This window comes from Anthonomus grandis, chromosome 13 (genome assembly GCF_022605725.1).
Source record: "Anthonomus grandis grandis chromosome 13, icAntGran1.3, whole genome shotgun sequence".
In the NCBI taxonomy this organism is placed as follows: Eukaryota; Metazoa; Arthropoda; class Insecta; order Coleoptera; family Curculionidae; genus Anthonomus; species Anthonomus grandis.
Window position 1 is genome coordinate 11666765 of NC_065558.1, and position 23584 is coordinate 11690348.

Here is a 23584-nt window from a genome sequence, read left to right on the forward strand (position 1 = left end):
TAAGGACAAAGAATTTCTTGAAGGACATAAGTAAATTTACTGATATTAATTAACCATTATATTGTAACCTATAAAATGAATTCAAATTATAGTGATAATCTAAGGACATTCCTTTGTATATCAGGTAAACAATAAAAAAGTTCCAAAATATATTGCTTACAGAATAAGGTGATTAATGTATATACATTTTAGAATATGCGGAACTTGAAGGCAATTATGGTTGCTTCATAAAAGCAATTAATTTTAATTCCTATCGAATTCTAAACATATGAACACGTTTCAAAATCGTATTATTAAGGCATTTTACGGATACCTTAAAGCAAGTAGATGCAAGAATATACTTGAACTGACATTTTTAATATGTTCTTTCTAGTTAATAACAGGATTATTACGAAAACTTGGTCCAATGGTAAAATGAGCATCTAAGAGTCTACACCAATCGTAACTTGGTAGTTTTTTAAAGTTTTTGTTGAAACCTCCTTTATATTTGTATACTGCAGAATTTTGAGTAAAATAACTAAAAGAACAAGACAAAGATAGTTTTTATTTAAAAATACTATACACAACAAATGGCTAATTTGTTACTAATGATAAATCTATAGCCATTTAACCAATTGTTTAAAAAGTCATAAACATATAAATTTTTACTTTAACATTCCCGATATTCAATAAAGTGAATTTGTGACTTGTACTTTTATTTTTTAGTATCATTTGTTCATATATGTAGAATGTTTATACTTTTATGCTCACACTCGTTTACATTAATTTGGTTAAAGATTAAACCCAAAAATTGAATGTGTATTTTCATGTACATTCAAGTGAAGTAATTCAAAGACAGGGTAGCATACTTTATATCTATATGCTTTGAATAATATAACACCTATTTCTTTGAAAAAAAAATATTGTTTTATTTTTACTTAAATTACAGTGTAACAGCATAACTTAAAACCATTCATAATGACGATAAACCTTACAAATCTTACAAACTCGATTGGCTTAATGATCACACAAAGCATGCCAACTCTCCACCTCTCAATGCCAATACTAAATGCAAAACAGAGCCCCCTTGTACTTTATAGTCTTGGGCTGTTTTCTCATCATTCCTAAAAATAAATAAAATATCGTAAATCGGCTTAATAATAAATCGGCTTTTATTTATACAGAAACAAAAAAAATTATAAAAAAGGGCAAAGTTTAGTTAATCATGGGCAGTATAGAAAGCCAGTCAACTAGTCTTCCACCTAACCCTAGGCCCATAAAAAATAATCACTAACATCAAAAATTAACTTATAAACGAAATACTACTAATGCTAAATAATTGATCTTACATTTCCAAGAATGAAAAAATTACATACAATTTATTACAATCAACGTAAACAAATTAAGAGTACTTAATTATAAAATTAAGGTATTGACAAATATTCACTGTCAGCAAATGAGAACTTTTAAAATCTCAATAAAACTTTGGCTTTCCATAAAAAGGCTTTTTAATTTAAATTTAAGAACCACTGGACTAAAAGATATTATATGATATTGATTGGAAGTCTGTTTTATTGATTAACTGCTTAGTATGACTATGTATTATGGAAAATGCTTACCCAACCTAAATTAAATATAAGGTGTTATTGAGGGTGTAGTTTGTTCAAAATATAGTTTTTTTATTTTTAATTTTATGACTCTTTGTACAATCCTTTTACAATTACTTTAACATTAAACATTTTGTAAAAAAAATGTATATTATATAAGCACTGAAATGAAGAGTTAATATTACTAAATGCTGGCTATATGAAATGAACATGGTCAAGTCACAATAAAAGCATTTTTTTGTCACAATTTTATCAATCAATCAACTAAATTTATCCAAAAGACTGTCAAATTAAGTTAATGAAGCTAGAAATGATAGGCTGGTGGTACTTGGGACTATTTTTTTATAAGAATAAGAATTCTCAATATCCTGGGGATTTAAGCTCTGTATAGTTTCAAGTGGACTGCTTTTAGTATCTTAATCAAACCAAACCTAACCTTAAATTCCAAGGTAGGAAAACCCCTTTTAATGAAATAATAAGTTCTATCAGATACTAACAAAATACCATGCTTATTTAATGAATCCATTTTTTCTATTGGCAGTAGAATGCAGTCAAGAGCAAGCAAGTTACTTTACAGCAAGAAACTAGAAAGAATAATTGAATTTCCTTGTCTAGGAAAATGACCTAAAGAATCATATTTGAGACCTCAAAATTAATTCTACCTGAGGAAAAGATAAATTAATTTTCATTAAATTTGTTAAGTGACAAACACATATTACCTAAAGATCTCTAAAGTCCCTTTCAAAGTCATTGTAATGAAAGGTAACAGCAATGTGATCAAGACAACATATCTGATGGGCATGTTTGACAAATTTATATTTTTATTCCGTTGTCTGTTCTACTAGTTTGTGGTTTGTTTTTGATTGTGCTTCTTGTATTTTCTTTAATTAACAGCTTTTTTTAGATGTCTTGATAAAAAAAAAGGGAATTCTGAATGTCTCAATGAATTGAGCATATGGGTTAATCTATGAGTTTCTCTGAATAGATTGTGGAATTGATTAGTAATATTTTTTGTTTGTTTAACTTTTATTTTCAAAGTAAATTATGGACACAACTTTTTTTTTAACTTTTCTGTGAAAGTTGCAGTGAAGATTAGTCATTTTATCTTATTGCTCCAGAGCATCCTTTAATGGTGGGGGAGTAGGTATATATACTAAGAATTGTTTTAAAGTAGCCGATTATGATGTAAAAATGTTTTGTGTAGAAAAATGTTTTGAATGTTGTGCAGCATTTTTAAATGACTTAAATGTATATGTTTTAGCAATATATAGGTCTCCATCAGGACATTTCCAACAATTCCTAAATTTAATTGAATCAATTATAAATAAAATTGGTAGGTATACATAAAAAAAATTTTTTTGTAGGAGATTTTAATGTCCACTTCAATACTGATCAGCAGAATTTCTTTGACCTTTCTGACATCATTGGGAGCTATGGTTTTAAACAAACTATAACAGACCATACAAGGGCTGGAGCTTGTCTGGACAACATTTTTATAAATTTCAGTACTGATTCCTTTAAATCCAGTGTGTTCAATATTGGGATATCAGATCATCTTAGACAGGAGCTCGAAGTGATCGTTGAGAGTATTATTGGTGGGACTCTGCACCACCATAAGGTATGTAGGCCTGTGACCCAAAGAGGTATGTTGTCTTTCTTTGAACTGTTTTCCTCATATAACTGGAATTTTGTGACAGAGGAGAGTATAGCTGTCAATGACTGTTTCAAGATATTTCTATCTTCTTTAGAAAAAGCATATACTCAATCTTTTCCCCTGAAAACATATAGGGTGAGGACCGATCAGAGAAATACAATAACTTGGTTTGACAATAACCTAAAAGCCATGCGGGATCATCTACAGCTGCTGAGTGGAGTGTCTCGACAGTACAAAAACAGAAATTCATACATCCATGTACGAGAGGCAATTTAAGTCAACACACAAGAAGCAACGAAAGTATTAAAACAGTCAGAAACCAGTTGCTCTGTGGACGAGGGGCCTTAGAGAGCTCAATTACAATTTTTGTTTAATTATATACAATAGGTGTTTAATTATTGTCTCAATTTTTATAATGGTAATTTTTTTTCCAGAACAGAAGAAACAGTAAACTACTGTTCCCAAAAGTTCACTTGCATATATTCTTACATAGGAATACATTCCCTACAAGAAGATACTTACATCTGTTTGCCAGAGAAGATTAACCTTTGTTGTTGTGGAGGTATGCCTTCTTTCTCTTCTACCCTTTCTTTAATTCTTTCTACTTTATCTGTAGGTTCGATATCGATTTCTATTTCCTTCCCAGTAAGTGTCTAAAAGGTATAATAGTAAAAGAAGAAATAATAGAGGTAAATTGTAGTAGAGGTTCAGGGGGTGAAAATTTAACCTAAAAAGGTTAAAGCGGCAAAACTGCCGCAGAAAAGGAACTTACCTTCACTTTAATAAGCATTTTGATTGATTTTTTACTACAGTAGGATACAAATTAATATATTAAATCGGCTTTTTGCCGGCTATTGCAATTTCTTTAATAATTTCAAGGGATGATTAATTACTATTCAGAAAAAAAACTGTATACTGACACTGGCATGACATTGACAAGTACGAATATTTCGCACGTCGCTGTCATACTGTCAGATTATTTGCTGATCAATAAATTGGTATTTTCTATTTGTTACCTCTTATTTTTTAGGTGTAGTCTTCGTTATGAAGTTTGACTATCATCTATCTGTATTTTTGATGCTGCAGATCTAAATAGTCGGCAGTTATTGCAATTGTGCAATTCTAATAAGTTCTTTATCCATGAATTCCTTCCTCTTCCTATGGATCCTATGCCTTTTACGCCCTATTATTTTTGCTGGATAATAATTTGCAGTAACTGGTATTTGTATACCATCATAACATGTCCAATAATCCTCATAATAAGTATTGCAGTTTGAGCTTTTTAATAGTAAGTATCAATTCCTTCTCTATGTGCATTCTCCGCAAAAATCCCATATTTGTCACTTTTTCTATCCGCAGTATTTCTATCTATCGCAGTATTCTATCCTCTTGAAATCGATCCTTTTCAATGCCCACCCTTACATCCCGTACAAAATACCGACAACATGTAACATCTCACAAGGCGAATTTTACTTATATCCCGTCCGCAGGACGCACCTTCTTCATTTTAGTAAATGTGCCTCTAGCTTTGTCCATTCTGACCCTGACTTCCTCCCAGCTATCGTTATTTTCGTGCCGACGCAATTATACTTTCTCACACGTTGAATTCTTTGACCACGTACAGTTATGTCAGGGAAGTTTTGTGGTGATATAGATACCACCATAATTTTTCTTTTGTCGAATTTAAGTGACAATCCGTATTCTAATTTGTACCTGAAGATCTTCTGGAGTTTCTGCAATTACAACCGTGTCATCGGCATATTTTAACTTGTTTACTGGGATGCCATTTATTCTAATATCTAAATCTTGTCTTCTCTTGTCTTGTAATCTGTTAAAGATGTCCTTAATTTTCTTAACAAATTCTAGCTATCATTGGGAGTTTCACCGAATAATTAGGCTTATTATCGTACGGCGTATATATCATCTATCGTCTGTGGCTTGCATCCACATAACGGGACCAATAAGAACCACTCCAACTTACAATAATGCGCTGCCGCTATACTGGAATAAATAAATACAAACAATTTTAAACTGGGTTCTTAGTTAGAAAGATATAATAAGCCATAAAAAAGTAATCTGACAAAGAGAAACAAAAAAGTCTTACATTGCAAAACTTTCAAACTTTATACAAACTTCACAGGTACGTTGTTTCATTTTACGTTTAAACATATTAGGAGACATATCTTCAAATTGACCTATATATTGTATTGATTTAAAAGTTTAACTGAAGTATAGAAGAATGAGCTTTGAGTAATGGCTTAAGTTATTTTAGGTATTTCATACAGTAAATTAACGTATGTTCCACGAGAGTGAACCAGATTTCTTCGAGATAGTTTTTCAACCAAATGCCAAAGCCTTTTTGTTCTGACAAATTTATGAAGAAATCACGCAAAATATAGCTTTTTCGATTGAAAATATTTTACTATTTTAGTTTGGAGAGTTTATAACTGACATAATCATGGCGTCTAAGCTGGCAAATTAGACATATGCAAGAATTCTAAAGTTTTTGAAGTTTATTCTTAGTAAATACTTCTAGGCAAAGACCATACACAAAATTACTATAGTTAAGGTAACACAAAACCAGTACTATGCAGGGAACTTTTTTAGCTTAAAGTTAATATCTTTACTCTTGTAATTGTTGCGAAGATTATGATAGGTTTTTTTGAAGCAGCCTTGACATATCACTTCGGAATCTATGCTTGTTATTGAAGATCATATCCAATTTTGTATATTCCTTAAGAGCTGGTATTGCCAGACCATCCATTACTATGACCATAAGTGTGGGGATAGGCCTGCAATGAGCTCGCCTTTGGAAAGAAGTAACAAACTCGCTTCCTCTAGAAGAGCCTCTAGAGGCTCAGGCTGTCCTTGCTTCACCAACCTTTGCTTTCAACAAACCCTACACAATAAGGGCAAATACCCTACACATAAAGGGCATTGGTACCCATCGGATGGCGGGTATTACTTATATCTATTTGAACAGTTCCAAAACTAAAACAGGGTCAGGCTGCGGCGTATACTACCAAAGATTTCCAATGTAGCAGAACGCATTAGGTGCTATGCCAAGTGTCCTTCACACCGAATTATATGGCATAATCCTGGAGGCAGAACAACGAAATTAGTAGGCACGTTACTGATTGTCTCTGACCAGGGCATGCAACCATAAACACAAGACAATGGAGCTCATACTTTGCGATTGCCGTCAATACGCAGCAGAATTATAACTCAGAGTTCCAAGAATAGAATGAAAGAATATTTATCCCTTGAAGGGATCACGGAGTCCCTTGGCAACATTGTCGCTTTCGTTGATTCGTTAAGCTGGCGAACTGAGTAAGAGGTCCCTTACTCCTTCAACAGTGCACAAAGGACCTACTGAGGTCTAAGTGCAGTAAATATCTGTGAATATTCCAATTAAATGAAAAATATTCAAATCTATTTTCGTTTTTTTTTTACCCTATACACAAAAACCAATGAATTATTATTAAAATTATTTTATTGACAATGCCAAACCCTTGCCCTTACAAAAAGCCTGTGCTTAGAACTAATTTAGTCTTCTGTTTCTAGTCTTGGGAGCGGCCTTTGCCTGTACAATTCAGTTTTTTGCGTTTGCTCATGTAACCAACTACGTCGCGTTGGTAAATCCACATAGTTTCTGGTGCCTTCGAATAATAAGGTAAACAAATCTACAAAAAAATATTTAGAATTTAAATAGGATAAATAAATATACCTCTTAAACCTTTTATACATATGCCACAGAACAGTAGAAAAATCAGACCGAAATATGTGGAGAGGAAGAGTATCCAGTTCTTTAATGTGAGAATTTCGTCCATCATTTTGAAGTTTTTTTTATGTTTTATTTTAATTATACGTTCTTGAGTGACGTCAATAAAACCGTGGACGCATTCGAGAATTAGCACAACTTTTTCATATGTTTTCCTTTTATCTGTACTTTGTTCTATTAAAGTGAGGACAAGAAACTGTAATTTGGTCGGACAGCAGAAGTTTAGCTCGTCATTGAAACACTGGGATTTGCAACACTGCCAGCAACACACTACGGAGATGGACAGAAAGAGACTAACAACTTAGTGAGCCTGAAGGGAAGCAAAATTTAGCTAGTGATGGGCCTTTCAACTGAGCACTAATGGCACAACGCTCACACTCTACGTATTGCGGACAGCCCCGAGTACCGTTGGTGTTGGGAGGAAGAACAAACTGCCATCACCTCATTGAGGATATCCCAGCACTCTTACAGTTTTTTCGCAACATGAAATCTCTGAGACCAAAGTACCTCATTGGCCGTTGGCTTCTGGTAACTCTTAACAACATCTCTTTCACCTGTTTTATTAGAATATGTCTTATTATAATTTCACTTGTTTTATTTTTATGAGGCACTAGTGACAGAATTCAATATTTGGGAAAAATGGATGTGTTTTCATTATCCTTAGTAAGTTAATCTCTTCGAAATCATAAAAAAATATAAGATCCGCGGACAGCGCTATCTCTCGAGGAATTTTATTATTGACCAAGCAGTCATAGCAACCACGAAGTAATTTGACATATGTCAATGCCAGGGTCCTCAAACTAATTTCACGTTTGTTTACATTTTTGAAATTTATAAATATTCACATACGTAACCTCAAAAAATTAAATTGAAAAAGGGAAAATAAAAATATAAACTATACATTTTTGAAAAAATAAACGCTATTTTCTGTTGCCAGACATGACCTCAGAGGCTTCCAAACAACCGAGGGAGCAATACGACAGAGAATTCAGGGTTAAAGGCAAACCTAATTAAATCAATTAAAAACCTCATTAAAACAATAAAACTTTTAGCCGGATTATTTCTTGCAGCCGTTTCAGGAGCTTCTGCGGTTATTGGATTTAGTGCCACAATTCTTGCGGCAAAGAAAAAGGATCCTCAGTACTTTGGGAAGGGTATTGTGGCTACCCGAGAACTACCAGAACCCGGTGCCTTTTTAGCCTTAAGAGCTTTAGGATGGGGTACCCTTTATGCCTTCACTGGTTGTGGACTTTTGTTCTATGGGATTTGGAAATTGTCTGGAGCCCAAGATGTAAGTTGTAAGGTGTACTATTTATCTTCAATTCAAATATATATTTCCAGAATATAGATTAACTATAATGTGTTGGAATTGCCACTACACTAAAAAATGTATTAAGCTTCCAAATAGCTTCTAAAATTAAACTTTCCAAGAAAACGGTCAAAATACTAAAAATTAGACCCTACATATTCAACATAAAACAATACAAAGTTGCTCCTTAAAAAGATGATGAAAAATAATACATATCTCAGGGCTGATCTAAATGTTGTCAGAGATTTACTTTCCTTAATATATCTAGTGATTATAAATTTTGAAAGAGATGGCCTCTGGCAAGGGCCTGAATTAACCTATCGGCTGGAATTGAAAAATCATTTACTTCTCTATACTTTTTGATTGAACTAAGGTTTTTAACATATGAAGGACAAACTAGAATATGCATGTTGCAGACTGCCAATATTTTTTCTTAAATATAAGTTGGTTTGCAAAAAGTTGTTGGAGAAAGTCTATACATGTTTCTTACTATACTTTCTTGGCTGATACGCACTTTGCTAATATTATTTTAATAACTTTAAATAGAAAGCCCATAAAATAGAGAATTTATGTACATTTTGAGAGTGGACATATTTACATCTCTCAACTGAAGAATTACATAGTTTTTTTGATACCAGTTTAGAGTGCACCAGATCAAACTGGCATCTGGTTAATGTTCTTAGCTAATATTTTCATTAATTTAGCAAAGTTTTGTATTTTTTTAATGCAGGTTGCATAACGAAAAAAACTAATAATTGCTTTCTTAAAACATTAGGGAAGAAGTTTTCAACAAATTTTACCGCCAATCAACAAGCCAGGTGTGATTTTAATAATAATAATAATAATATAATAATAAATGTCTTTTATTCAAAATTTACAGATGTAGTTGACAATAATAATATTCTATAATTAAGTACCCGAGAAGCAGGGCGCAGTCTAGCTAAGACAGCTACTCTACTGAACCCTACTCAACGGTCATAAACTTAAGCTACAATATAAAGATTAACTCTATTAAATTCATTAAATACCCAAATAAAGAACAATATATATATAATTTAAATAAATAATAAATAGCTAAATATAAAAGATTGACAAAAATAAAATAAATAATTAAAGGCTTAAATTACGGGTTGAAGGTTAAATGTAAAAGATATTTCTTAAACTTTGATTTAAATGACTTCTGATCTAAAGTTGACAATTCAGTTGGTAGGTTATTGTAGAGTTTAATGGCATTGTACGTAAAAGAACGTTGAAACATTGCAGTCGAATGACGAGGAAGTGTCATCCTCTCCGGAAATCGGATCACTCTTGTGTGAACGTTTAAACGAGGAACAAATTTATTCCGTAAAGTGGAGGGAAGGGAGGGGTTTAATAAAACTTTAAACAAAAAATTAGCTAAGTGTAACTCTCTGCGCCTGTCCATCCTTAACCAGTTAAGCTCTTTGAATGTGTGTGAAATGTGATCGTATTTTCGTAATCCAAATATTAGCCGTGAGCAAGCATTTTGAACTTTCTGAATACGATTTTTATCTGCAATGTCTAAGCAAGGACCATAAATAAAATCACAGTAGCTGAAGTTGGACAGGACCAGAGACTCACAAAGCATTTTTCTCAAATGAAAACTAAGAACCTGACGACTATTATATAAAATTTTCAATGATAAAAATGACTTCTGAATTAACAATTTAACATATTCACGAAACCTCAACTCAGTATCCAGGACAATGCCTAAATTTTTTGCACGATCCATCTTGGGAAGAGGAACATCATTTAAAAGGTGGTATTTTATTTATTCTATTACAGTAATCCCTTGTTAACCGCGGGGGTTTCGTTCCAGATAGGGTGCCGTGATTGGCAAAACCGCGGTTAGCGAGCGATTTTCTAAAAACAGAAGAATATAAAATATTAGTGTGGAAATACGTAATTAAGACACCAAATTTACTTTGTTGTACATATGTATGTACATATATATATATATTAAAAGTAGATCCATAATGATTTTGTTATAAACGTATACAACTTATTTTCGAAAATAATGTAAAATTGTCGGCTGCTTCATTTTTTTTGTGAGTTCTTTTTGGATCTCCCTATACGGATGCAGTAGCCCATTCAAACCATTTGAAAACTTTAGGCTTCTTTCTAGTGAAGGGTCTTCATCGTAAACTAAATCTTGCAACTGTTGTGCGGTTGATAAAATTTTTTGTAAACTACTTAACGTTAGGGATGTAGTAGTAATTGTAGTAGTCGTCGGCTCGTCGGGGGTTTCATCATCTGTATTGTCTTAGAAACTATAACTTCTTCAACATCACTTGATTGCAACTAGTCGAAACCATCGCCATGAATTTGGTGCAAGATTCTTACAATCTCTTCAATTTCGGTTGCTTTGTCAGGAATTGTTGATGTGTCTGCCACAACCTCTGGCCACAGCTTTCTCCAACAGGCATTCAATGTTGATGAACGTAACTCATCCACTGCTTCTTTGATAAATATTATGCAATGGGCGATATTAAAAGCTTTCCAACTTTCAGGGACTGTGAGACCAGGATTTTGTTCCATGCTATTCAATACATAACTGAAAGTTCGCTTAACATAATATCTTTTAAACGCTGCTATTATTCCCTGATCCAATGGTTGTATCAATGATGTAGTGTTAGGAGGCAGGAAACGAACTTCTATGTTTGGATCAGCAAACTTTAAGGATTCAGGATGGCCGGGAGCATTATCAACAAGAAGTAAAGCTTTGAATGGCAACGATTTTGAGGTTAAATATTGCCTAACACTGGGTACGAAGCAGATCAGAAACCAATCTGTAAATAATGTTGCAGTAACCCAACCTTTTTGATTCGCTCTCCAAAACACCAGCAGATCTTTTTTGTTTTTATTTTTTAGAGCACGTGAGTTAAGAGATTTGTATACGAGCAGTGGCTTTATCATGCATAAGAGCAAAACAGAAGAGTAAGCCTATCCTCAGCAACTTTAAATCCTGGTGCGGATCTTTCAGTTTGAGACACAAATGTTCGAGCAGGCATCCTCTTCCAAAATAAACCTGTGTCATCAGCATTAAATACCTGATCTGGATGATATCCCTTGCTTTCAATGAGTTTTTTGAATTCCATCGGATACCGATTAGCTGCCTCGTGATCTGCAGAAGCCGACTCTCCTGTAATTTTTACGTTGTGCAGTGAAAATCGCTTTTTAAAATTTTCAAACCAACCCTTACTGGCTTGGAAGCTTACCGTTTCCTCATTAGACTTTAGGTTCTCGAAAAGACGGTTAGCTTTTTCTTGAATAATTTGGGTGCTAAGTGGTACTCTTCTTTTAGTTTGATCCTCGATCCAAATTCCGAGCGCCCTTTCCATCTTTTCCATCGTTAGATGTCGCGAGAAACATTTTACTTTGTTGCTGGTATTAGTACCGCGCGAAACACTGGTCCGAATAGATTGCTCACTTTTTTTTATTGTTCTTACAGTTGATTCATTCACTTTACATTTTTTTGCAGCACTCGCATACGTTTCACCTGCAGCAAGACAGTCTAGCAATTGAATTTTTGTGTCAAGAGTCATTACATTTCGCTTTCTTTTAACAAAATCGTGGCCTGTGGACGCCATTATATTATAACTAAATAATTAACTCAAGAAAAGGACAATCACACTAATCACCAACTTAATTTGCTAATGAATGTAACTTAAATCCGTAACTAATCACACACCACGTCGCGCCGTGGCTGTGCGTTCCGCGAAAAAGGCAACAAAACAATTCCTCGAAAACATGCCGACTTATTTTCTATAAAACTTTATTGACTCGGGTTAGGGCTATATCACACAGGTAGTCATAGCCATTGCTTAGTTTAGAGGGTAGATTTTTTTTTTCACAAGAAAATTTCGTTAGAGCTTATCCTGGATAGGCAAGTTTTGATCTGGTAACCCTAGGAACACAGGACTAAATGAATAGAATCTTTATGACCCTGAAGTATCATTTAAACATCAAATATATTTATGAAAATCTAAATCAAACTTAAATGACAACCAATTTATTTTTAAAGAGGTTTTACATCCTGAAACATGACTTCTAAAAGCTACAAAAAACTACATCACCCCTCAATGCAAAATTCTATACTTACCTTTATAGTTCATTTCTTGACTTTTAGTTAAAAGATTTTCGTGTGAAAATGGGTGAGCTGCTACCTAGAATTCCAAAAAATAACCCACCCCAAGGAAGGACTGAATTTAGTGGCATGAATGACCTATTGCAGTACTTACAAGAACAAAAGGGTAACAAAGACAAAAAATAATACTGTTATTTAGAATAGTTCCTTAGATCGTAAGGTATTTGTTTGTAAATAAAATAAAATAGACTCTTTAAAACAATTTATTACCATCAGATAGTATAAATCTCTTACATTACATTATATTACATGTCAAAACATGTTCACAAACAATACAATAAACTCATCTAACTTAACCTTGCATTTGTTCATACGAGTTGGCTTTATGTTTAGGTATAAACCTAAAACCTTCAGGTACTTTACCTAAAAACATTTCAGTAATTTTAATCCAGTCTGAGGCGCTTTGAGACGCCAAAAGTGTCTCCATCTCATCTCGTCCTTTAAACAAAGGGGCCCTTTCGTTGATTTTTTGGGGAGGATTTTCCAGGAGGCCCACGGGGACGTAACGATGCAAAAACGACAACCACTCCAAAAGGAATCTTCTACAGTTTTCCACACCTCGATTATCCGAACCCCAGTGTTCTAAAGAGTAGTTAACGTATTTGCCGATTAGCTCGAGACGTTGCGAGCTGGTGATGTCCCAGAGCCGTTTTTCTTTGATTTCGGTAAAGATCCAGGGTTTTATTAGGGCTCCGCGGCCGATCATTATACCCGAGATTTCGGGAGCTTGTTCCCTGAGAAGAAATTGTTATTTATTATTATTTAAGGGGAGTTCGAAGAGTTTATTTGAGAACTTACCAGCATCTTTTATAATCTTCATAGCTCAAGACATCTCCACATCCAAAAACAGGACACGGATCAGCGGCTTGCGCTACCTGCCTTATGTAAGCCCAATCGGCCGATTTCGTGTATCTCTGTTCCCTTGACCTTCCGTGAATTGTTATCATTGAGGCTCCCCAATCTCTTAATTTTGGTGCCTAGAAATAAGATGGGTAAAAAGTCATCAACACACAAGTGTTACCGCTTCACCAGAAACCTTAATTTACCAACCAAATTTGTGTTTAGTTACGAAAATAATAACAATAATAATAAATTAATTTTACTGCTTTCCAAAAATACAAAGAATGTGATTAACCAATGTCAATACAAATTATATATTATGAGAAAATTAACACACCATAAAAATGACACAAATTTTGTAATCATCTCTTTATTAAATTTTTTTTTATTTAATGGAAATGAGACAAATCTGTTGCCAAAAGTGGAACCAAAAAAGGAAAAAGGGTTATAAATATACAACAACTACCATTTGGTTAGTTTAAAAGTGAATTTATACTCCAATACAAATGACGGTCTAATCCGCACATCTTGATTTTGTAATATTTTTTTTAAACTTCTCCCGAAGATGCATGATTGACGTAGTATTTTGATGAAATAGTAACACCTATTTTGTTTAAAATCTACTCAAAAAGTTCCATTCCTCTGGGATTAAAAAGACAATTTATTAATGATTTAAAAGGTACTTTACCAGTTCATGTGCGACATTGTCATCTTTATACGCCCCCGTACGCAGTTTTACGGTCATTGGCACCGAAATCAGGTCACTAAGGTTCCTTACGCAGGCCTCGAGGATTTTCGGTCTAAGTAACATCCCACTGCCTAAGATTTATCCAATAATTACACCATTTAGTAGGAAAATAAATTACGTACCGGCTCCTTTTTTAAACACCCACTCAATGGGGCAACCCATATTTAAATCGATAAAATCAACGTCACATTCCCTTTCTAAGATGAGGCCACATTTGGTTAGCAAGTAAGGGTTGTTTGCACATAGTTGAACACCGAAAATATCTTCTGTGTGGTGTCTCTTCATTAGAGCCCATTCTAAAAATTTGTTTTGTTTTCTTGGGTAAATAAAAAAAAATTAATTTAGACATTAAAAAAATCAAATAGGCTGAACTAAGTTAATAATAAAATAAAATCTTACTAAAGCTAGGGTTTACAAAGAAATAAAATAGGAATATCCATCCTAGTTAATCCATCCACTTCATTTTATTAAGTAGACAGTAAAAACTAAGTTAAAAAGGAAAGGGGAGAATTAAACATTACAAAACCTGGAAGATAAAGAATTTTTGTTATTTTCTTCTCTATTTAGCTTTGCATTCGGCAGCATGGAATTTCAGTTATATAATAAATGGTCATAGAAACATGCATTTTGTTGTGGTAACAATATGAAACATCTAGAACCGTCAAAAAAGGTAAGTAGATTTAAATTTGGATTATTCTTAAGCGTTTTTAGAGTTTATTATAGAGAATGTAAACAAATTTACTTTTCCATACTAAAAAAATACATAAAGAAGTCAACAACAATATTTAAAGAAGCTAATTTTCTTTTTCATCTTCCTAGAAACTATGTAGAAATATCGGCTGGTCCTTTAAATACATCTGAAGATTTTAAAAGGGTTCTTAAGAATGAAAAACAGCGAAAGGTGATCGAAGACTTAAAATCTCCTCTATTTATTTCAAAGAAATGAAACACGTTATAAGTATTTCGCCGTCTAAGGCATCATTTGAAAGGGTTTAAAATATGCCACACAAACGGAATAATTCTCAGAAGTGTACTCTATATTATGTTTAATATGTAAACAATTAAACTCAATGAAACCAGACGATTCTTTTATTTCAGTCTATAGAAGAGTTAACAGTTAATAAATCCATTTTGTCTCTCAATGTCTAATGCACGAACCTAGGGCCTATTAGCATTTAGGCAAATTGTTCTTAGTCTTTGAGAAGATTATTTATAGTCAAATGAAGATATAATTGGATAATTTTAACATTTTACCCGTAGATCTGTCCGGATTTAGAGCTCTACTCTCAATAGCTTTGCAGTCATGGATAACATAATCTCTGCTAATGAAAAGGGAAATCTAACCTAACTTTTTTGATTGCACAAAAACTTTTGACAGAATTTATTAATTGCAACATCTTTGAACAAATAAATTAAAAAATTTTTGGTTATGTCTCTTTCAGAACAATTAGAATTTCACTTATCGCAAACTGTTTACATTTGCTCCAGATAGATGTAACTAATAAACTTGGAAATAAACAAGTTTCCAAAAAATCTGAATCTTTAGAAAAAAGCAATAACAATATATGGGAATATAATATTTTCCTACCAAATTTTATCCTATTACTTATTGGTACTGAAAAAATTATACATCCGAGTAAATGTAAACAAACTTTTCAAAAGTTTATAATTTGCTCTTAATTTGCTTTTAAAACTGTGGAAGATATATGTTTATTCATATTCAAATTCAATGTTCCAATTCAGCAATATGGTATAATATAGAAATAATAGTAGGTAGCACATTAAATGCTTGAACAATCTAATTATATCTAAAACTAAAAGAATAGATTTCAAATTATTCAATGCCAAACAGATCAACATCAAACTGTAAATGAATATCATTGAACCAAATTGGTGCCACAAGTGTTAACATGAAATACATTGTGTCTTCTTATTATATTATTATATTATATTATTGTATAGATCAAGGGAACAGCAAAATGCTGATTAGACATCTGAAGCATCAATTTGATTGTTGCCTATTTTAAATAAAAACACCAAATTTCCACACACAGCAGAGTGATGAAGAGACCTTGAAAGCAATAACTGCAGATTGCATAATTAGGAGATCATAACATGGCAGTTAAACAAAATTGTTCTGCTTGAAGTATTAGAAAATACTATTGTTGATCTTGTAATAAAGCCTAGAGACTTTAAAGTAGATCTTATGGCAGTACCTAGATGAGCATTAAAGGTAAGCTCTTTATCAACACAGACCTCCAGATCATAAACAGAGTCATAATTTGGAAATGTGGTATCATTTACTACATAAACAAAGTAAATCTCATTTTTGAGCAAAGAAAATGACATTTTCTTACATTTCTGACAGTTAAGTGGGAGTCTGTTAACTTTACTCCATTTATAAACCCTATCAAGATTTGCTTACAGCTGCATGCAGTCATGACTCTTAAAAAGACAAAAACCTTTATGTTATTCACAAATAGTAGAATTATGCATGTCTGTCAATTTTAAAAGAAGGCTTTAAGTTATGTATTCAACTTATCTAAAAACTCCAGTACAAAAATCGAACACTTTTTTAGCCTTCAATATTTTCTTTGCAAATAACAGCTTTAAAAAAAAAATTGTTTTCAAACTTACCCTGAGGGATTGTCTGTAGTAAGCTAGAACACATTGCCATTTCCCCACAAGTGATATCAGCACCAAACTCTTTACAGATCCTCCTAAAAGGTAAATTACCTACAGTAGTAAGTGGACTCAGATAAAGCTTATTATTCCAGTTAATTTTTTTCTTTTCCTGACTCTTTAGCTTTATTATATCCTCATCTGTCACTGTGCCAAAGGTCTTCCTGGCGGGCCTTTTAAGGAAGGCAAATAACTAAAAATGCAACTGTAATTTAATTTATATTAATGAATAAACTTAAGTACCTCTTCGGGGGTCATTGAATTGTTTGTGCGTGTCTTTTCATTATCATATGTGTCAATAAGTTTTTCTGCCAAGTTAAAATCATACTGCCTCTTTCTTATTGTAGTTATAACATCTCGTCCTAGCATATTTCTTATAGTAGGTGTTTTTTTGTATTCTTCATATTTATTTTGGTCGATAATATTCCGCCCATTGGCGGAGATGTGAGATTTTCCAAATCTGCAAGCCAGCCCTCTCGAACATCTGCCAGAGATTTCAAAAGTGTAGCATTTTGGGCCTATGTCTTCTGGTTTCTTTGCTAGGTACTCCTCAATTGAGTGTTGACTAAAAGTAATAAACAATGTAAAACATGCCAATTCCTATAGAGTTTTTTTTTTGAAGATAAATAAATGTTTCAAAAAACTGCAATGAATTTAACCGAGAAAAAATAATATGAAATTAATAAATTAAATTATCAATCATTTTAGATCTAAACTGGCATATGATGCGGTATTGTGAGGTCCAAAATAGGTTAAATATGTTAGTGAATGAAAATTCAAAATGGCTTGTTAGATTTGCCTGTTACAAAAAACATAGGATGTATCCTGTTTTTCCAATTATAATTTTATATAAGGATCAACTAAAAGACTTAACAGTTCATAGCATACTGTTTATTTTTGATATACTGCATCAGAATATTAACTTTTCATAGATTTTAGGGCAAATACCAATAAATGTACCCAACATGAGATTGAGAAGAAGGGATATTTTTTTAGATATCAAGGTGTCAATACTCCCTTAGAGGTAAGTTTAAGAGAATGTAATTAATTAATTAAAAGATTATCAATGTATCTTGCATAAAAAAATCAATTTGTTTGGCATATCAATTTTATACTGGAAACTTGATAATAGATACATTTTGTGGTATTACTTTTATTTGATTCAGACTTAACCTTTAGGGTGTTTGTAAGAGTATAAAATGTAATAATTAAAAAGAAAAAACTGATTGTGCACAATTTCAAAACATTCATCAATATTGTCTAAACGTTTTCAAGTCTAGGCTTTTTATAAGTAATTTTAAAATTTTATAGTGGTGCAGTCCTTATAAAAAGCATTAAACAATGAAATATGTAAATGATCAGTTCTGGACAACCTTAACTTTAACTTAAACTTGCAATTATTTAAGGTTAAAAGGTATTCACCTTTGATGATGTGAGTGAAAAAAGTTTTAAAACTACACTTAAAACAATGCTCTTCAACAATTTTTTTTTATATGGTTGGAGAGTTTAAAACCTTTTTAAAATATTATAAGTGCTAGAGTGTGGATACTGCCTATCAAATATGTGTTGAATTTTATTAGTGTTAGAACTTTTTAATATATATTATTTTATCTATTATTATAATCGATTCCAAGCGATCTATCGGTTTTAACCACAGTTAACCCTTTCAGGACGGCACCAATTTTACTTGTTTTGCCGCGTGGACGGCATTTTTTTGCATGCCGGTTGGACGGATGTCATATATATCTGCCACCTAGTATTTTCATTAAAAAAATGAATGTTTGACGTAAATGCATAAGTTTTTAATAAAATAAAACTAAATAAATAAATAAAGTTTATTGTCTGTCCAAAAACCAACTTAAAACTAATAACAACTTAAACTAAAACAGTATCAAAAGTAAACAACTAATTTATTTCAAATATTCAAAATTTGGCAGTAGGCCACTGCATTTGCCATCTCGACGGCCGTCATATATTTCTGCCACCGGCAGATATATCGGTCGATATAGCAAAGATATGCGCTCACGATTATTTGGTCAGTGGGCTGTACGGCAAATTGATTTTTAGAAGATGACGGAAATATATGACATTGGTTTATGTGGCATGAATAACTCAATGTCAAATATATCTGACAGTCATCTATGTGCCAAATCTCGATATGGCAGATATATAGGTCAGTCATGCTGAAAGGGTTAAGCCCTTGGTTGACCTTGAACAGTCCCTTTATAACATAACCAATTGTGTCCACTTGGAGGTGTTTAGGTTGAAATAATTTTGTAACTTGTCAGCTGTCGCTGTCATCATTTTGTTTGTTTATAAATAAGACCCCAGATGCCAGTAACGTTATAATATGTAATTAGTTCTTATACTCTATTTCAGAAGTGTGTAGAGCAATAAAACCTCATTAGGTATGCAAAAGTGGTACCTGGTGATCCACCAATATTTTATGCCACTACCTTAGTTGGGTATTAGTTTCAATGTAAAATTCTTTCTTTTCGTTGATTGCAGGTAGTGCCACCCGGTTTTGGGTCAATTTATGAGTTTTGCCCATTGTTACCCACTGATAAACATTGAAAACGGTTCGCCAAAGGCGTGCAACTGGGACTTGTTTTTTACCTTATAATTAATGTACTTAAATGCTATTTTATTTTAGAAAGTTACTTTTGTTTAAATGGAATAATATATTTTTTTCACAAATTTATTGAACATAATATGTAGAGTAAAACAGTTGAAAATCTCACTTTTGGATCTGGCACTTTTTGAACAGTGTATAACAATTTTAAATTATAATAGATTGTAGTCTTCTTCGTCATCTGACGAACTGTCATCACCTCTTGACATTATAATTAAAGGATCGACTGTCTGATCGATGAGGTTGTCAAGATCCCACATTTTGTCCTCTTGCTTAATTACATGCTGGACTGCTTTTCGCCAATTCTCTGGTGTCGCTTCCGTAATGGCTTGATCAAACAGTAGCTTAACATCTTTCATTTTAAAAGTCGTGTTTTGTCTTGCTACAAATCCTTTTACCTGCGCCCATATCAGTTCTATAGGATTTAGTTCGCAATGATATGGCGGTAAGCGCAGTACAGTTATATTATATTTTTCGGCTATATCTTCCACGGCGTATTTCATGAAACGAGTTTTGTGTAAGTTTGCTATTGCCAGCAGTTCTTTTTTTATCAAATTTGCTTCAAACGCAATACCTTTTGCAGTCAGCCAATCGATAATTTCTTGCTTTCTCCAACTTGAAGTTGGCGTCTTCTCTATTCGCTGTGAATGATAGCGTGCGTTATCCATAACCACCACCGAATTAGCCGGAAGAAATTTTATCAATTCACCAAAATAGTCCTCGAAAACGTCTGAGTTCATGTCTTCATGGTAATCTCCTGTGCGAGTCGACTCAAAGGTTAGCAGACCTTCTTTTAAAAATCCCTCTTCGCTTCCAATATGTGTGATTATAAGTCTTTTTCCTTTTCCCGAAGGTACTTTAATACCCGTAGACAGGCCTTCTATGAAAGCTTGGCGAGCACTGGTTATATTTTTGTCTTGCCACATTTTTTGGACTATATAACCTTCGTTAATCCACGTCTCATCAAGATAAAAAACTTTCTTTTGCTCCCTGCGGTACTGCTTGATACTTCTCAAGTATTGTCGTCTGCAACAAACAATTTCGTCGCTCTCCAGTAAAAGTGCTTTGCGGTTATGCTTTTCCCAGGCAAAATCCATATTTTTTAAAGTTTTCCATAAAAGTTTTCTACTACTATCAACGGAATACTGTCATCTTGGCCAAGCTCCATTAAAATTTTGTCTAGGGTGGGTATTTCCTTTTTAAAATAAAAAGAGTGAACTTTTCTTCGAAATATGCATTTAGCATTTTCATCAAGGACTTTTGTAGGTCGTCCTGGCTTTTGCTTGGGAGATTCCACTTGACCTGCTACTTTTCTTTCCCGCAACAATTTGAAAATGGTGGACTTTCCAATTCCACTCATTCGAGAACATTTTTCAACAACTTGCACAGTAAAACTAGGGTAATCGTGTTTTATGCAATCATGTACATTTAAAATAATAACTTTTTCACTCAGCGATAGTGGAGAATTTTTAGTACATCTTTTCATTGGACTGAATACCTCCATTTTTTAAATATTGGGATAATAATATTGTGATTACACTACAGAGTAGCAGTGACTACTAACGTTTAAAATATGATTTAAAAGTATTTATAGTCTGTATATATTACCTGACCCCATTTTTGCATGTTACAAAGCGTTAAAAGATAGGTACCTATACAAAAGGATTAAAAGTATTTATTTAGTATTTAATCTCTTTCAAAATAGAGGCATTTAATCCGTGAAAATTAAATTCATAAATATTATAAGTACCTGCGCCTAAGAACTACCACGAAATGTAGCCAAACAGAACGGAATTCCCCAGTTTATTGCTTTATACACTTCTGAAATAGAGTATAAACATAAATATCAAAAAAGAAAACTTATTAGCCATAATAAATTTTGTGTCATCTTTAAAAAGAAAATAATTTGTTGTTTGTTTGTATTTTTTTCCCGCTTTTATTTCAATATTTTTCACATTTGTTTATTACTGTTCCAAATTGATGACATATAAAGGGGCTAATTGGTGATGTCATGTATCTCAACATGGTTATAACCATAACCTCTTGGACGTGTTTGGTTAATACCATTTAGGAATGGTAATTACCGATAGACCACTTGGAATCAGTTTATATGTATGCTGCTATATTTTGACAAATTTGTTATTGGGGAATACCTATAGATTTACCATAGGTATTGCATTGTATAGTAATTGTGACATGTCTATGCTGTTTCTAGTTAGATACTACATTAGAGACAATAAATGATTTTTGACTTTTACTGTAAATACAAGAATAACTCAATGGCTCACCAGACACAGTTTTTCCTTGTACATTCAGGCACCTCCTCGCCATCTTGCAAATGTATCAACGATTCACAAAGTTCATCTTCCCTGTTTTGGAAAAAGGACTTGCCTCGCTTTTTGTTTTGCCCTTTCAACTTTTTATCGAAAATTTTTCTTTTTTTCGGCTTGGGTTCCCCATTACCTTCTTCGGCTCCTTCACCTTCCCCGCCTACATCCTCAACTATTTCCTTTTCCTCTTGCTTTACCTTAGTTGCTTCTAAAACCTGTTTGTCCTTTTCAGATACGTGCGCCAGGTTCAATACGCGTTCGTGTTCCGGCAGAACGTACCTTAAAAATTGTGTTTTATAATATACATTGGAGGTTCTTCCCATTGAAAAATGACAACGTGATGATTGTACTTACTGCGGTTTTATGTGGCAAATGCCATGATCCTCTGACATTATTAGTGTCTAGGATTTACACTATGTCTAAATTGATAAATTTGGTGTTTCTTATTTATTTATATACGAATGCTGGTTCTTTACTTCTTTTCGGATGCCGCATGCAAATCAAATCAAAACAAGCTTGTTTTGACACATTGACATTTGACTGCTGTCACTATTGACAGAATTGTCATGAATCTTAAGGTCTGACGGTATGACTGCTCTCCAGAGCGCTGATTCTATTTCATTTCTATGTCAAAATTTTAATGCGACTATGCCATGTCAGTCGCGTTTGTTAGCGATTCTTAATAATTTCAATTTTAGTTATATCTAGGGATATTGAGGTAATATTATATTGGTAACATTTTTTCATTTGTGAAGCATATTAGGCATATTTTTAAATGCGATTTACGCATTTTTTGAAAAGTTCATAATTTAGAATTGCAAATTGACAATGTAAGATTTATTCCACTATATTCCTTAGTCTATAGATTTTTTTTACTAGTAAAGCACAAAGAGGCTCAAATTTTGTTGTAACGATGATTTAAGCTATGAATATAGACTCAGTAACAGGATTTTGTTTATTTTTCTACAGACAATACTAATGACAAAAGTCCACTAGTCCAAAAGCTTGTAAAAGATTTCATTACCACACGCATTTATTTTATATTAATTATTTGTTTTCTGATTGCCAGTGTAAATGTCAACAATATAAACATCATTATTCTAAATTTATTTCTTGATAAAGCTTGTGAAACCAAGATGTAATCTAAATTGAGTATAACTCGATGAGAATGGGTTTTGGGTATCTCACAGCATTTTTAAATAAAAGTCGTTGATGTGCGCGTCTATTCTATTCAACGTCTAATTCCCCCAAAACAAGTAAATAAAGTAATGCCATTATTTGTAACTAAGTTTACTAAGTACCTGCAAGACACCGTAAAATAGGAAATATTAATATATAAAACAGTACCTCATTTGTTGAAAACACAAGAAACGAATACTAAACTAAAATACGTAACGTAGGGTCACGTCTATAAAATATACTTATGTATAACCACAAAAATATTCTTCAAATTAAGTAAATAATACAGTGCTGTGAATGGTAGTAGCAGCAACGTAAATTCTTGCCTTATTCTACGACAAACTTGGGTGGTGCTTGTTTATAAAAGGAATCCCAGAACCTGTAATGTCTTATGTTTGTCCAATTTACCTATATTGTGTTTGTCCATACTAATAGACTTATCCACTACAAATAGAGGAGTACCACACAGCACTATAAAAGAAGTCTGAAGTAATTAAGTACAAGTCAGCGGTGCCGATTTGGTCCAGAGCCAGTCAACATCGAGGTCGCTTCCAAATTGTGCTGGCAATTGCCTCGTTGCAGTGCCATAAAACAAGCAAGCAAGCAAGTAAATAATATCCATTAAAAGTACTTAGACATTAGAGGATCAAAGTTTTGAAATCACTTTTACTTACAAAA

General features: G+C 32.9%; 3 protein-coding genes and 1 long non-coding RNA gene across 4 annotated transcripts; 1 reads left to right on the top strand and 3 right to left on the bottom strand.

The window, feature by feature from the left end:
• Positions 1 to 883: 883 nt before the first annotated feature.
• Positions 884 to 4180, bottom strand: LOC126744037 (NEDD8). The gene is made up of 3 exons (XM_050451351.1): positions 4013 to 4180; positions 3763 to 3893; positions 884 to 1103 (listed from the first exon to the last, which is right to left on the bottom strand). Exons 1-3 carry the CDS (start codon positions 4028 to 4030, stop codon positions 1004 to 1006), a joined length of 249 nt encoding a protein of 82 aa, XP_050307308.1. The 5' UTR covers positions 4031 to 4180; the 3' UTR covers positions 884 to 1003.
• A 2535-nt stretch (positions 4181 to 6715) lies between these two features.
• LOC126744038 (uncharacterized) lies at positions 6716 to 7425 on the bottom strand. Its single transcript, XR_007663043.1, has 2 exons — positions 6977 to 7425; positions 6716 to 6923 (listed from the first exon to the last, which is right to left on the bottom strand). It is a non-coding gene; the product is annotated as an uncharacterized LOC126744038 (long non-coding RNA).
• Positions 7426 to 7853: 428 nt separating this feature from the next.
• On the top strand, positions 7854 to 12697 carry LOC126744036 (transmembrane protein 242). The gene is made up of 3 exons (XM_050451350.1): positions 7854 to 8021; positions 8074 to 8312; positions 12478 to 12697. Exons 1-3 carry the CDS (start codon positions 7961 to 7963, stop codon positions 12619 to 12621), a joined length of 444 nt encoding a protein of 147 aa, XP_050307307.1. The 5' UTR covers positions 7854 to 7960; the 3' UTR covers positions 12622 to 12697.
• Positions 12683 to 22247, bottom strand: LOC126744025 (tRNA-dihydrouridine(47) synthase [NAD(P)(+)]-like). Its single transcript, XM_050451335.1, has 8 exons — positions 22082 to 22247; positions 21686 to 22006; positions 17009 to 17330; positions 16721 to 16958; positions 14206 to 14379; positions 14024 to 14154; positions 13294 to 13472; positions 12683 to 13229 (listed from the first exon to the last, which is right to left on the bottom strand). Exons 1-8 carry the CDS (start codon positions 22117 to 22119, stop codon positions 12788 to 12790), a joined length of 1845 nt encoding a protein of 614 aa, XP_050307292.1. The 5' UTR covers positions 22120 to 22247; the 3' UTR covers positions 12683 to 12787.
• Positions 22248 to 23584: the final 1337 nt, after the last annotated feature.

What these genes read in the sequence shown, in the direction of transcription:
- LOC126744036 (XM_050451350.1), top strand. Translation starts at nt 7,961, where the DNA reads ATGACCTCAGAGGCTTCCAAACAACCGAGGGAGCAATACGACAGAGAA. An exon ending in CAGAGAATTCAGGGTTAAAG is followed by an intron (nt 8,022 to 8,073) that starts GCAAACCTAATT and finishes TAAAACTTTTAG; the next exon opens with CCGGATTATTTCTTGCAGCC. An exon ending in AATTGTCTGGAGCCCAAGAT is followed by an intron (nt 8,313 to 12,477) that starts GTAAGTTGTAAG and finishes CTTGACTTTTAG; the next exon opens with TTAAAAGATTTTCGTGTGAA.
- LOC126744037 (XM_050451351.1), bottom strand. An exon ending in ATCTTCTCTGGCAAACAGAT is followed by an intron (nt 1,104 to 3,762) that starts GTAAGTATCTTC and finishes ATTTATTTTTAG; the next exon opens with GAATGATGAGAAAACAGCCC.
- LOC126744025 (XM_050451335.1), bottom strand. Translation starts at nt 22,119, where the DNA reads ATGTCAGAGGATCATGGCATTTGCCACATAAAACCGCA. An exon ending in ATTTGCCACATAAAACCGCA is followed by an intron (nt 22,007 to 22,081) that starts GTAAGTACAATC and finishes ACAATTTTTAAG; the next exon opens with GTACGTTCTGCCGGAACACG. An exon ending in GGTGTTTAAAAAAGGAGCCG is followed by an intron (nt 14,155 to 14,205) that starts GTACGTAATTTA and finishes GATAAATCTTAG; the next exon opens with GCAGTGGGATGTTACTTAGA.